A 16216-nucleotide genomic window follows, 5' to 3' on the forward strand; every position below is an offset into this window, starting at 1 on the left:
AGGCATTTCCAGGGGCAGATGTGGACTCTGACCACAATCTATTGGTTATGACCTGTAGATTAAAACTGAAGAAACTGCAAAAAGGTGGGAATTTAAGGAGATGGGACCTGGATAAACTAAAAGAACCAGAGGTTGTACAGAGATTCAGGGAGAGCATAAGGGAGCAATTGACAGGAATGGGGGAAATAAATACAGTAGAAGAAGAATGGGTAGCTTTGAGGGATGAAGTAGTGAAGGCAGCAGAGGATCAAGTAGGTAAAAAGACGAGGGCTAGTAGAAATCCTTGGGTAACAGAAGAAATATTGAATTTAATTGATGAAAGGAGAAAATATAAAAATGCAGTAAGTGAAACAGGCAAAAAGGAATACAAACGTCTCAAAAATGAGATCGACAGGAAGTGCAAAATGGCTAAGCAGGGATGGCTAGAGGACAAATGTAAGGATGTAGAGGCCTATCTCACTAGGGGTAAGATAGATACCGCCTACAGGAAAATTAAAGAGACCTTTGGAGATAAGAGAACGACTTGTATGAATATCAAGACCTCAGATGGAAACCCAGTTCTAAGCAAAGAAGGGAAAGCAGAAAGGTGGAAGGAGTATATAGAGGGTCTATACAAGGGCGATGTACTTGAGGACAATATTATGGAAATGGAAGAGGATGTAGATGAAGATGAAATGGGAGATATGATACTGCGTGAAGAGTTTGACAGAGCACTGAAAGACCTGAGTCGAAACAAGGCCCCCGGAGTAGACAATATTCCATTGGAACTACTGACGGCCGTGGGAGAGCCAGTCCTGACAAAACTCTACCATCTGGTGAGCAAGATGTATGAAACAGGCGAAATACCCACAGACTTCAAGAAGAATATAATAATTCCAATCCCAAAGAAAGCAGGTGTTGACAGATGTGAAAATTACCGAACTATCAGCTTAATAAGTCACAGCTGCAAAATACTAACACGAATTCTTTACAGACGAATGGAAAAACTAGTAGAAGCCAACCTCGGGGAAGATCAGTTTGGATTCCGTAGAAACACTGGAACACGTGAGGCAATACTGACCTTACGACTTATCTTAGAAGAAAGATTAAGGAAAGGCAAACCTACGTTTCTAGCATTTGTAGACTTAGAGAAAGCTTTTGACAATGTTGACTGGAATACTCTCTTTCAAATTCTAAAGGTGTCAGGGGTAAAATACAGGGAGCGAAAGGCTATTTACAATTTGTACAGAAACCAGATGGCAGTTATAAGAGTCGAGGGGCATGAAAGGGAAGCAGTGGTTGGGAAGGGAGTAAGACAGGGTTGTAGCCTCTCCCCGATGTTGTTCAATCTGTATATTGAGCAAGCAGTAAAGGAAACAAAAGAAAAATTCGGAGTAGGTATTAAAATTCATGGAGAAGAAATAAAAACTTTGAGGTTCGCCGATGACATTGTAATTCTGTCAGAGACAGCAAAGGACTTGGAAGAGCAGTTGAATGGAATGGACAGTGTCTTGAAAGGAGGATATAAGATGAACATCAACAAAAGCAAAACAAGGATAATGGAATGTAGTCTAATTAAGTCGGGTGATGCTGAGGGAATTAGATTAGGAAATGAGGCACTTAAAGTAGTAAAGGAGTTTTGCTATTTGGGGAGCAAAATAACTGATGATGGTCGAAGTAGAGAGGATATAAAATGTAGGCTGGCAATGGCAAGGAAAGCGTTTCTGAAGAAGAGAAATTTGTTAACATCCAGTATAGATTTAAGTGTCAGGAAGTCATTTCTGAAAGTATTCGTATGGAGTGTAGCCATGTATGGAAGTGAAACATGGACGATAAATAGTTTGGACAAGAAGAGAATAGAAGCTTTCGAAATGTGGTGCTACAGAAGAATGCTGAAGATTAGATGGGTAGATCACATAACTAATGAGGAAGTATTGAATAGGATTGGGGAGAAGAGAAGTTTGTGGCACAACTTGACCAGAAGAAGGGATCGGTTGGTAGGACATGTTCTGAGGCATCAAGGGATCACCAATTTAGTATTGGAGGGCAGCGTGGAGGGTAAAAATCGTAGAGGGAGACCAAGAGATGAATACACTAAGCAGATTCAGAAGGATGTAGGTTGCAGTAGGTACTGGGAGATGAAAAAGCTTGCACAGGATAGAGTAGCATGGAGAGCTGCATCAAACCAGTCTCAGGACTGAAGACCACAACAACAACAAAATGAGGGAATGGTACAAGATTAACCCAAAGAAGATCCAAATTGGAGGACCCAAAGAAAACATAAGTTTAAATTGTCTAGGACTTGCTGATGACCTTGCTCTCTTGTCCAACAGTATCCAGGAAACCAAACAACAGGTTATCTAAATATACAAGAAATAGACAGAAAATTGGTCTTGGAATATCCTTTGAAAAAACAGTCATCATGTTAAATGACCCACCCTCAAACACAGTTGCCACAGGAAACCAAGAAATGACAATTGTAGATAAATTTAAATATCTGGGAGAAATCATAACATATAACTTCAATGAAAAGCCAACATGGCATAACAGAATAAACAAATTGACTTGAGCACAATATATCACCAAGAAAACCTACAACGAAAAGAGCCTGTCGATAGCAACAAAATTAGAACACTACAAAACAGTCACTCAACTAGAAATAACATATGCAAGTGAAACCATCTTCAAAACAACTAACACTGCGCAAATAGACAAAATACTCAAAATAGAGAGAAGAATCATCATCAGAATGTGCATCAACAAATCGTACCAGAAAGATGGACACTGGAGAGTAGCTACAAATGAAACAGTCTACAAGGAAATAGAACCGGTAATGAGTACAATCAGAAGAAATGTATTTCATTTTTCAGACATCTAATCAGAACAAGAGAGAACAGGATTATCAGGACAATAACAGAAAAAATGTGGAACAGTAAGTGCAACATTAAGTGGATTACAGAAATCAAGGAAGATATGGATGAGCTACAGATTACATTGGAAGACCCAAGAAACAAAACTGACTAAATCAGGAAACTCACAGACAAACAAACCAGAATGCAAACGAGATTCAACAAACAGACAATAGGAAGGGTGATTTCCGATGAAGAAAGAAGGATGAGATCCGAGAGAATGAAGAAGTACTGGGCTGACAGGAAACTGACAAAATTCTTTGTATAAAGTTGGCTAGAGTGGTCCAATGAAGGCCAAAAAATGTAAATACTAATAATAGGAGGGTAGTCTTTGTACTATGGGTTGCAGGTGTTGACCAACTAAGGCATATATACATTTAGTGGGTGCTTTGAAACCAGCAACTAAAGGACAACCAGGATGACTGGGTTTGCAGATCTTAGGTTGGTTGGTTGTTTGGGGGAAGAGACCAAACAGCGAGGTCATCGGTCTCATCGGATTAGGGAAGGAAGTCGGCCGTGCCCTTTCAGAGGAACCATCCCAGCATTTGCCTGGAGCGATTTAGGGAAATCACGGAAAACCTAAATCAGGATGGGCGGACGCGGGATCGAACCATCGTCCTCCCGAATGCGAGTCCAGTGTGCTATCCACTGCGCCACCTCGCTCGGTCTGCAGATCTTAGGAAGAAGGTGTGTGGTTTGGGTGAAATAAGAAGTTCTATGGACTGAGGTGTAAGTCCTGGCGAGAGGCCTTAGGTTTCCCTGGACTGTATAATCTGCGAAGCCAACTTCAGACTGCAACAACATGCCAGACTTCACCTAAAACAGCTATCCCACCTTCTCCTAAACTACCTCAACAGTGGTGTTTCCCTTCCTGTCCCTCTGCAGCTCCCCAAACAGCCATGCCATCAACCACCACTCCTCTCCTAAAAAGCTTGGCCAACCTCCTTAACATCCCAAAGCCTTCACCACTGCCCCACAGACCTATAATAACTCATAATCACGAGCACCAGTTACAACAGTACAGTATTCTTAACCTCTCATCCAATGCACTCTCCTTGCCTGAATTATCTTTATTATCCAAGGGTCTCACTTTCAACCTTAAACCTGCATTTAACCATGCTGCTTTGGTGAAAGAGCTACTTTTCTTTATGAGTAATGTCAACTGGAAATATCACTTTGCAACCCAAACCGAAAACCTTCCCAACAATAAAAGTGACATTGAACCCTGCCTTGAACAGTTCCGACCATGATACTAACTTGATCCATCCCAATACCTCAGAATCATCCCTTATCAGCTTTCCAAGAATTCCTCACATCCAGCATTGCTTCACAACCTTTCTTCATGTCTCTAAAACACGACCCTATCCTGTCCTCTAAAGAATTCCAGGCACAACGTTCCCTAAAAGCTGCTGACTCCATCATTATCCCCCCCCCCCCCCCCCCCAGCAGCAGACAAAGGATCTGCCACTGTGGTACTTGAGTGACAGGAGCATGTTAATTAAGGTCTATGCCGGCTGTCTCACACCTCTACATACAGCACTTGTCAGCAAGATCCCATTCCAGTGGTTCAAACTGACCTGCAGCCCCTCCTAAAAATCTCAGGCCCTTCGCAAGGACTTACACCTCAAACCATAGAACTTCTTACCCCCTCCATCACCTTTCACCTTCTTCCTAAGATCCACAAACCCAATCATCCAGTGCAGTCTCCAACAATCAGTCTTCCCTTCTCGTCTTGCCCATTAAGTCTCCCCTGACCCGGGGTTCTGGGTGACATCTTTATTCCCTTCCCTAAACCTCTCCAGTCACTTTCCTTCACCTCTCTTCCTTCAAAAAAGAATGATTCAAATGGCTCTGAGCACTATGGGACTTAACATCTGAGGTCATCAGTCCCCTAGAACTTAGAACTACTTAAACCTAACTAACCTAAGGACATCACACACATCCATGCCCGAGGCAGGATTCGAACCTGCGGCCGTAGTGGTGGCGCGGTTCCAGACTGAAGCGCCTAGAACCACTTGGCCACAACGGCCAGCCCTCTTCCTTCCCCTTCAACTTTTCCACCAGAAGAAGGGGCCACTGGCTCCAAAAGCTTGTGAAAGTGAAATCCATTTGTGTGTGTGTGTGTGTGTGTGTGTGTGTGTGTGTGTGTTCCACTGCGCCACTTGGTGAGTAAATTTTTTTTATCTGTCCATTTACATTATATTATCAACAATTGATTATTTTTGTTGTTATAGAAATATAATTAGTTACAGCTCTGTGCTGACATCTGTTAAATATGGTACTTGGGCTGTACTTGGGTTAGTAACTATACATTCTTGAATGATTTCCTGCAAAATGTTAATCAGTCACTTTTAATGAATAAGTATAACATTGGAATTATCAGCACAAGTATGACATAGGAGCAAATTGAAAGCAAAGCAGTCCTGATTACTGAAAATTAAAATACATATCTACTACAAAACAATGTTTTAACATGGCACCAAAACAACTTATGTAGTATTCCAAACCACTCAGTGTGAAATGCATTAAATATACAGGATGTGTAAATAAAGTTTCAAGACTGATCTCAAAACACAAAATTTATTGAATACTTTCATACATTGGACTAAAATTCTTCAAAATAGGTGCCTTGAGAATTCACACACCTCTGCCAATGAGATTTCCACTGCTGGTAAGCTCCCTGGAACTCCTTAACCAGAATGCTTTTCTAAACCTCTGTCAAAGCCTTTTTGGCCGCTGCAATGCTGTCAAACTGCTTCCCTTTCAGGTATCTCTTCATCCGAGGGACAAAAAGAAGCCACTGGGGGCGAGGGGGGCGAGATTGGGGCTACAGCGTGGCTCCGGCAGTATTGCATTGTTGAACCGGGTCGAAAATTCAGTGATGGCGAAGCAGGTGTGAATGGTCACATTGTCACGGTGGAGCATCCAGTCGTCTTTCTTCTCTGGGTGGACTCGATCCCTCAAATGGCAGAGCTCTCCAGTATAATACTGACCACTAACAGTCTGTCCAAAAGGCACAATCTCAGCTTTGGTGATGCGGAGGTGTGCCACTTGAAGCTTTGTCTCTTCAACTCTGGATCGTATTCAAAGACCCAGGTCTCATCACCAGTGACCACTTTGTACAAAAAATCAGGTACGGTTTGTAAACGTTCAAGCATTTCCTGTGAAACAACCAGGTGCCACTCCTCCTATTCATCCAAGATCACTTTAGAGACAAGTTTCGTACACACTTTTCTCATCATTAGATCTTCTGCCACTAGGTGAAACACAGTTTGGTGATTCATACCCACTTCATCTGCAATCATTCTGATGCTGAATTGTCGGTCACCTTTAAAACTTGGTGCACTTTGGCCACATTTTTGTCAGTTCTGCTCGTTGAAGGTCTTCCAGTGTGTTCATCATCCAGTGTGTTCATCGTCCTCCAAGTTTCCACAGCCATCTTTGTACCTCTTGTGCCACATGAAAACCATGGCATGTGACATGGCATACTCTGCTCTCTTGAATCATTTCAAACATTTCTGTACCAGTCTTGTTCAGTTCTAAACAAAATTTGATCAAACACTGCTGCTCCAAGAGGTGCTGCATTTTGGACACACTGATTTCTCAACGACGTTTCGAAACGGACACTCCCTGCACTCGCGATGTTTTCACTCCAGAGTTTCGCTGGGGAATGTCGATGCTTGGCTCACTTAGCCAACACCCCTGACCACATGGTCCAGGTGGGGAGACCGGTCTGCACATGCACCGCTACTCAGGAAAAAATTGTTTTATTTACACACCCTTTGTATATTAAAATAAATACGCAGACAACTGTGTTGTTTTGAATGACTTGTAAAAACACTGTTTTGAAGTAGATATGTATCTGAATGTTCAATAGAGAGGACTGGTTCTCTTTCAAGCTGCTCCTTTGTCTTACCTGTGCTGATAATAGCAATGTTATCAGGATTAAATAAAAGTGACTGATTAACACACTGTGGAAAATCATTAAAGAATGTTTAGCTGTTGGTCCAACTAGATAACTGTCTTGTATACCATATTTAATAATTACCGGCTCAGATCTATCACTGATTATATTTCTACCATTAGTAAATCTGGTATCTGTGCACTGACCCTGTCTGACATAGCATTTCCCTCGGATACCATACTGATACAGTTTCTCTATTCATTTAAAATGGTTCACTCAGCGGAATGCTTCACAAGGATTCTTTCAAAAAAAAGAGTCAAGTCTTCTCTTGTCTGCCAACGGTGCTAAGAATATGACCAACGAACTCTGTTTTTGCCAAATGTGCTGACTATTTTTCGCTTGAACCATGTTATGGTGAGGTAGTACTTACAGTTTTCTGCAAAAGTAAGAATGAATAATAATGGCCTGTAGTTTCCTAATTCACCTTAGATTTCTCATTTAGTGACTGGGTTTTCTTTGCTTGCTTTTGATTGGGAAAAATATCTTCTCCTACTGCAGCAGCCAATACAACGATTAGTGACTGTACATAACTTGTTCGACTGCAGACCTCTGACTTCTGCGTTTGTACATTTAAGCTCTCAGTGTATAGTGCAGTACCCTCTGCCCTCCCCTAATTTCCACTAAAATGATAAGAGAAATCAAGATATTTGACATATAAATCGCATTTATTGTAACAAATGACAAGATACACAATACATTCCACTCATTGTAGAGTTTGCTAGGCTGATACACACATCCATCATTGCAGGATCTCAGAACTACCTGCATGCTCTAAGTATACAGACAGATGGGCACACCCAAATGCAGTTATACAATTGCCAGCAAAATGGACTGACAGACTTGTTCAGATGCAAACACTATGCCAGATGACATTACAAGTTGCAACACTGATAGAGAGAACTTGACAGCAATTTTAGCTGATTATCACTGCTCTTCTTTATGGAATATGATGCAACACCATGTGTTTTATTGTGTTTGCAACTTGCGTCTCATTTGCTTTGGTGAAAAGAATGGTATAACTACTGCTTGCTATAGCAGTGATTTGAGCTGAATGAATTGTAGTACTCATGTCACAGGTTCTAAAGACCACACCAACAATGACATGTTTGCCTTAAACATACTACAAAGGGCTATTGTACGAGGTTCTTTCAAAAGAAACCTGGTCAGTGCGTATACCTTTGCCTTACATGTAAGGTGGCACCATATAAATGCCAGTATGGTGACGCCGTCTATTGGTAGACACTGACGCATGTGCACCATTTGATATTGTATACCTACAGTATGGTTTCATGTCGAAGAGAAGGTGGTCACACTCGTTATCGTCCACTACCAAATGTGCAAGCGAGTAAGCAGGAACAACGAGGAGTGATTTGATTTTTGGCGGCGGAGGGAGTTGGTGGCCGTGAAATGTATCGACGGATGAAGGCTGTGTATGGTGAGTACAGTATGAGTCGTTTCAGTGTTGTGGAATGGCACAAACAATTCCTTGAGGGGCAAGAGTCACAGGAAGATGATGCTCATTCTGGACAGCCTCATTCTGTTATCACACCGTAAATGATTGCGGAAATGAATGCTTTAGTCTTGGACAACTGCAGAATCACTGTAGACGAGATCCATCAGTTACTGGGTATTAGCGTGGGCACCGCCCACACCATAATGCATCAACACTTGAACTTCTACATCTACATCTACATCCATACTTGGCAAGCCACCCGACGGTGTGTGGCAGAGGGTACCAGGAGTACCTCTACCTCGACCTCTTTCGAAAAATCTGTGAGCAGTGGGTTCCCCACCAACTGACTGGGGTGAAGACAACATTGCAGCAGTTTCTATGGGAAATGCTGGAACATCCATCATATAGTACCAACCTTTCACCATGTGACTTTCATGTGTTTGGACCTCTAAAACAAGTTATTCACAGACATCAATTCGTAACGGACGATGGAGTGTGGGCTGGGTCCAGGCCTGGATCCGACAGCAGCCTACTAGCTTCTTCAAGGATGAAATTGCCTAGCTAGAGTCGCAATGGGATAAATATGCCAATAGTTTTGGTGACTATTTTTGAGTATGTGTATTGTGTATAACTACAGCTTTGAGTTAATAAAATTGTTACCATTACTTTCTTTACACTAATGACCAGGTTTCATTTGAATGCCCCTTACATCTGGTCTTTGGCAAGTGCTGGTGACATGCTTTCTAACTCAACGGGTGGGAGGACGACAAGTAATTGTTAGACACTTCAGGGTGGCGGAGCGCTTCCAATGCACATGTTTTTGAAATGGTTCTCAAAGGGGCAATTGTCTCCTCAAATGCTCCAAATGGTCACGTGCTTTCTCAGCCCAAGAATGGAAAGCCAGATGACACTGTGTATTAGATACCTAGGCTACTGCACGCATGTATGCAAAGTGCTACAGAAGGGACAGCCACCAGTGATTCGGCCTGCCTCGTGTTGCTCTCAAGACATCCTTTGTGTATATTATTGGCTCTCATCAATACCAGCCACCCACATAAGGTTACAAAATGCCAGCACAAACAGTATCAAACTGAATTTCCCCTTTAGTTTCAATCAACTACCACATCAAATCAAAACATGAATGGTTTCTCAACAGTGAAAGCGGAAAAGATTTATATACCGAATACTATGACAAAATTAATACATGCTAATGGAATCATCCAAGTAAACACATATTTTATGAGAGATTGTGTTGTGATCTTCAATCTGAAGACTGGTCTGATGCAGCTCTCCAACCTACTATATCCCGTGCAAACCTCTTCATCGCCAAATAATTAATTCAACTATATCTTTTTGTATCTTTGTATCTGCTTACTGTATTCATCTCTCTCGGTCTCCCTCTATGATGATTTTTTACCCCCCCCCCCCAACAAAACTTTCCTCGAATACTAAACTGGTGAACCTTTGATTACTCATAATGTGTACTATTAACTAATCCCTTCTTTTAATTTCTCTCCCAATTCTATTCAGTATCTCCTCATTTGTTACGCGATCTACCTATCTAATCCTCAGTATTCTTCTGTAGCACCACACTTCAAAAACTTCTATTGTCTTCTTGTCTAAACTGTTTACCATCCGTGTTTCACTTCTGTACATGGCTACATTCCAGACAAATACCTTGAGAAAAGACTTACTAACACTTAAGTCTAAATTTGATGTTAACGAATTTCTCTTCTTCAGAAATGCTTTTCTTGCCGTTGCCCGTCTACATTTTATATCCTCTCCACTTTGGCCATCATCAGTTATTTTGCTGTCAAAGTATCAAAACTCAACTACTACTTTAAGTGTCTCGTTTCCTAATTTAATTTCCTCACCATCACTTGATTTAATTTGACTACACTCTATTATCCTAGTTTCATCCTCTCATATTAAGTGTAGTAAATACACAGTGTTTGGTGGCATCAAAATCAACATTTAAGTGTGATTTAGAATATAACTTCTGTTTGGTTGCAGTTGTTGACATTAGCCAATTGGTTCACAGCTGTGTAACTTTGTCTATCTTATTGCATGGCAATACAATCAACTTATATGGCGGGAGAGGAACAGATACAGTCAGCCAAGGTCAGACAAACTGAATGGTATTGGGGGTGGTGTTTTCAAAGTTTAGCTGGGAATTGACGTTGAGAGGATGAGGGGACTTCAGGTTGAGACTCCAGACAGTTGTGAACTGTTTCAGATTATTAACAGACTTCGGTGTGGGACTTCATCGAATCCAAACATTTTTCAATGTGTTTGAGGACTTCTGTTGGGAGTCAGGAGAGTCCAGACATATCAGTGTTGGAAGACGCTATGTTTCCTTAACTGTGTTAGTTCCAAACTTCACCTTTTTATTGATAGTATACTGTCATTTCAAAGATTTCCATGTAGTTGGACAGATAGAGCTTTGAGCTCTCACTGGGTTTATCTGAGCTTGGAATGCTTACACCAGTGGTATTAGTTCAGAGCAGCAAAGTTGTGTCGGAAAGTGTTGTCAGGCTCAGGAACAGTTAGAACATTATTTCTGCAAATTGTGAATGAGACTTTAAGTCTCTCTGGTACAGTGTTTACTTGCTTAAGTGACTGAGATAATTAGTGCAACTCATATATTGTTATTATTAGATAAATAAGAGCAATTTAAACAAGTTTTTTGTGTCACCCAGTTTCATTGGTGAAATCAAGTTCCAGCAACTTGAATTTAAGTAGCACACAGTTAGCAGGTCTACTAGGGCATTACAAACTCAAGATCATTACAAAGTTTTGCAGAGGTGTGTGTGTGTGTGTGTGTGTGTGTGTGTGTGTGTGTGTTTGGTCTGTAGACAAAACCTGATGAGCCAATTTCAGATAAAATCCAGTCCCAAGGAGGAATTGTATTTCTGGACAGGGAGAGATCACAAGATGTAAGTATAAATTTTCAGAAAAAGAGAACTATGGAGTTCTTACCTCTTCATCAGCTGATGCAAACTGAAGTCCCGCTTCTGGCAGAGCTCCAAGGTACATTATATTTCGGATATTTAGCTTTTTTGGGTATTTCATTGTCCCATTTCTGATTGTATCGATGAATAATCTAAGATTCTGTTTCTCTCTTTGGAGGGATACATGGTGCCACAAACCATCATTCAGGTCCGAATGAGTTACAATTTTGTTTTGCCGTTTTCCTTTTTTAATTACTACTTTCATTTTCTTGTTAAATAATGTTCCTACAATGTAATGCCTCTGTTTCCGTCTTGAATCCTGTAACGGAAAAAAATGTAATCCTGAACAACGAAATTGATGTTAAGCACATTTACATCATAAAAATAGATTTATAAATCTTCAATTAGCTATGTATAAACAGAATGTTGTAATGTAAAAAGCAATAGCAAAATCCTTTGGTATCCTAATAGTCTCCGCTTCAATTTCATAAACTCTGTTGATTTTTTATGTCATTGCAATTTCTTTTTTTCCCCTTCTTCTTTCTTTTTTGTTTTTCTTTCCTTTTTTTAATTTCATCCGAACAAATTTTAGAAGATGTTGTGAAACATATATTCACAAAATATTGAAGAGTCAATTGATTTCTTAAACTTCTAACTCACTTCCTAAGTGGTTAATCATGAGAGAAGACTGGATTAAATAAATCACAAGAGTCAAGTTTTTATAGCTATCCTGGCATTATGAAATATTGTTTAATTGACTGCGTATAAAATCTTTCCTAGTGTTAATCCTGTTCTATGGTGTCTGCTGTTTATCTCAACCTGGCAAACTTATTTTAATTTATTCTTCTTTTATTTTAATTTACTCCCTTAACATTACAATGTAGTCAGTTGATTTTTTTGTTCATCCTATAAATCTTTCCAGGATACAGAACACACACACGCACACACACACACACACACACACACACACACACACACACACACACACACACACACACACACCTATAAACAGTAGTTATTTCAGCAGACAGCAGATACGTGAATTTTAGGTTTATCGACAAAGGTTCTTGCAGAAGCTGCACTGTCTTGTTTCAAGTCATTTGTATCTTAAATAATCTAGAAATTCTGCTACTGAATAGAAGCAATGATCCAATAAGAATGCCCTTAGGGTTTTACAAAAAAGTAAGAATGATGATATGTCTTCTACTTTATACAGAAGACTATTGTAAATTTGTATAGTGCTGTTTCCTGTGGAGGTTTTATAGGCTGATGTCCTTATTGACTGGACATGAAACTTTTCCTTTTGTCTTGTATCTTGTTTATGGATATCAAAATTTTCATGTACATCTTTTAAATTCTTTCTAATATATTTACAGATTTCCAGTATATACATACAGGGAAGAGGAAGAATTGATGACTTTTCAAAGAGGGGTTTGCAAGATTCTGTTTGTCAACCATGTTGCATTGCTCTTATAGTTCTTTTTTGAGTTAAGAAGATGGCTGAACTAGGTGCTGTATTACCCCAGAATATACTTCCGTACAGTAGGATGGTGTGGAACTGGACACAGTAGGCAGTTCGGACAGTGCTATAACTTGGTTTGACAGAGAGTAAATGCAGACTGTAACATGTTTTATTTAGTGTTCCATTAATTTTGTTGATATGTGTGTGCCATTTGAAGTTATTTTGAAGCCAAAGCCTAAAAACTTTGTTTCCAGAGAAAATGAAATTTTGTTGGAATTTATTGTCACACTGGTGTAGCATGCATCAGCTTTTGAACAGAAATTTAGGAATATTGTTTTTTTGGTGTTTATCATAAGTTTATTCCCCTCAAACCATCTGTTTAGCTGTTCTGTAACCTTATTAACAGCTCTCTGAAGCTGACTTGGGGTATTTCCTGTAGTTAGGATGCTTGTGTCATCTGCAAAAAAAGTGTTTGTTTGTGACTCAATGTTCAGGTCTTGATCGTTTATATACAGCAGAAAGAGGATTGGCCCAAGAAAGGATCCCTGAGGGACTCCTTTATTTAGCACATCTGCATCTAAGAAGATAATGGCATTCTTTATTGTTTTGTTGCACTTTTGACACTTTTTGCCAGTTAAGATACAATTTTTCACTTAAGAGAGGGAAGCCACGAATTGCGTAAACTTCGTTGTATGTGTTATCGTGTTATAAATGTTCATCTGTCATATTTTTTGAGGTGTAAATTTGAGAAAAGCCAAGCATGTACCTAAATAAGCACGGACAACTGCCTAAACACCACACTCAAGCTGCCTGGTGTAGTAGACCGATGGTCATTAATCCACTATGCAGATTCAATTCAGGTCTGTCTCACCCCTCTGTCACACCAGCTAGCGCACTGAGCATAAAGCAACATGAATGGGCCACTTCATATAAAATCTAGTTGTATGGTAAATAGTTTAAAACCTGATACAAATTGGCTGTTCTCTCAACAAGGTACAAGATAAAGAATCATACACACATTCATGTCACGTTCAGAACAAACAACCATACTCTCTGAAACAAAGGTACTTCTCTATCACTTTATTATGTTTATAATAAAGGGAAACATTCCACGTGGGAAAAATATATCTAAAAACAAAGATGATGTGACTTACCAAACGAAAGCGCTGGCAGGTTGATAGATACACAAACATACATACAAAATTCAAGCTTTCGCAACCAACGGTTGCTTCGTCAGGAAAGAGGGAAGGAGAGGGAAAGACGAAAGGATGTGGGTTTTAAGGGAGAGGGTAAGGAGTCATTCCAATCCCAGGAGCGGAAAGACTTACCTTAGGGGGAAAAAAGGACAGGTATACACTCGCACACACACACATATCCATCTGCACATACACAGTCACAAGCAGACGCTTGTGGCTGTGTATGTGCGGATGGATATGTGTGTGTGTGTGTGTGTGTGTGTGTGTGTGTGTGTGTGTGTGTGTGTGTGTGCGCGCGAGTGTATACCTGTCCTTTTTTCCCCCTAAGGTAAGTCTTTCCGCTCCCGGGATTGGAATGACTCCGTACCCTCTCCCTTAAAACCCACATCCTTTTGTCTTTCCCTCTCCTTCCCTCTTTCCTGACGAAGCAACCGTTGGTTGCGAAAGCTTGAATTTTGTGTGTATTTTGTGTATCAATCAACCTGCCAGCGCTTTTGTTTGGTAAGTCACATCATCTTGGTTTTTAGATATACTTTATTATGTTTGTGCAACATACTTACTGGAATGAAGAACAGAAGCCCATTTGGGTAGAATGTCCTAAAATCAAATTCTAAAGCAAAGTTCTTCTGCAAGATGCTCCGGACACCAAGATCCATTTTTATGTGGCTCTGGTGAGAATCTCCAAATTTCACTGCACCCTGCTCCACTGAATAACTGGCAACCTGACACTTATTCATTTTATGCCAAATACTTCCTTGTGGTATAAACTGGATGTTGTTCCGATCAGGAATACTTCTGCTTGAGCGTCCAATGGCTGCATGTTTAAAAGAAACTGGGTCATCAAACTGAAGCAGTCTGCAACAAGAAGGGCATTTTACTTTAACAATGAAAATGTGGAATAATAAAAGCAACACATAATGTAAATAAATTCAAAGTCAGAAGACTTCCAGTTCAATATTTCCACAAAAGAAGATTTTGGAAAGGATAGATTGCTACTCACTGTACAGAGGAGATGTTAAGTCTCACATAGACACAAGAAGAAGACTGCTATATATGTGAGTTTTCGACCATAAGGCCTTCTCCTTATGCATAAACCACACACATTTATGCAAGCATAACTCACACACACACACACACACACACACACACACACACACACACACATAAACACTGTCTCTGATATTTTGTATTTAAGGTCATTGACGAATCATGAAATTCTCGTACCACACTTAAAATTCTATGAAATGTTTGACATAGTAGTTTAAGAAACTGTGAGAGACAGTGGGCTTGTGTGTGTAGGGTGGATTGGTGGATTAAAGAAAAAAGTAGATTCTCACAAGAGTAAAGTAAAAAATAATGTTACCATTTTTCACCAAAATATTCCGGGATTGAAGAATAAAGTAGATGAGCTCCTGGTTTGTTTATATGACATTGAATCTGATAATGTAATAGATATACTATTCCTGTCTGAGCATCACATCGTGTCTGATATGGAAAAGGTGAATATCAGTGTTTATAAACTAGCTGCACATATGAGTAGAGAGAATAAGGTGGGAGGAGGAGTTGCCACATATGTCAAAAGTTATCACTGTGTAGAAACCTTAGATACAAAAAAGTTTTGTCTAGACCAACATATAGAAGCATGTGCCTGTCAACTTAAACTGAAGGAGGGCTCTTTTGTAATTGTAACAGTATATAGGTCCCCTTCAGGAAACTTTCATTTATTCCTGGAAAACTTGGGCACCTTGTTGTGCTATCTGTCAGATAGGGGAAAGCAAATTATTATTTGTGGGGGACTTCAATGCTGATTCACTGAAAGAGTGTAATAGGAAGAATGACCTGGAAGTCTTGCTCGGTTCTTTCAATTTGACATCTGTCATTAATTTTCCTACTCGGGTAGTAAAGGACAGCAGCACATTGATAGATAACACTTTTATAGATCAAGACAGGTTTAAAACCATAAATTCTTGTCCAGTTGAGAATGGGCTTTCTGATCATGATGCTCAGCTAGTTACAATATATGACATAGCTCCATTCAGTAATTCAAAACTACCCTCCAAAGTTGTGCATTCAATTAATGACTCAACAATTAGAAATTTCAGAGAAAATCTTCAGCAGTTAGACTGGGATGAGGTGTACAAGGAACCCGATGCTAATTTAAAATATAACTTATTTCATGATACACTTGTAAGATAACTGATAGAAGCCGACCTCGGGGAAGATCAGTTTGGATTCCGTAGAAATGTTGGAAGACGTGAGGCAATACTGACCCTATGACTTATCTTAGAAGAAAGATTAAGGA

At 39.9% G+C, this 16216-nt stretch overlaps 1 protein-coding gene across 1 annotated transcript in view; it reads right to left on the bottom strand.

Annotated features, from left to right (window-relative positions):
* Positions 1-16216, bottom strand: part of LOC124799214 (laminin subunit alpha-1) — a 216601-nt gene that overhangs the window by 44140 nt on the left and 156245 nt on the right. Inside the window, exons 28-29 of the mRNA XM_047262749.1 lie at positions 14475-14769; positions 11285-11575 (exon numbers count right to left, since the gene is read on the bottom strand). Of these exons, the coding sequence (XP_047118705.1) occupies positions 11285-11575; positions 14475-14769 (586 nt within the window). The remainder of the gene's footprint in view (positions 1-11284; positions 11576-14474; positions 14770-16216) is intronic.

This window comes from Schistocerca piceifrons, chromosome 5 (assembly GCF_021461385.2).
Source record: "Schistocerca piceifrons isolate TAMUIC-IGC-003096 chromosome 5, iqSchPice1.1, whole genome shotgun sequence".
Taxonomy (NCBI): Eukaryota; Metazoa; Arthropoda; class Insecta; order Orthoptera; family Acrididae; genus Schistocerca; species Schistocerca piceifrons.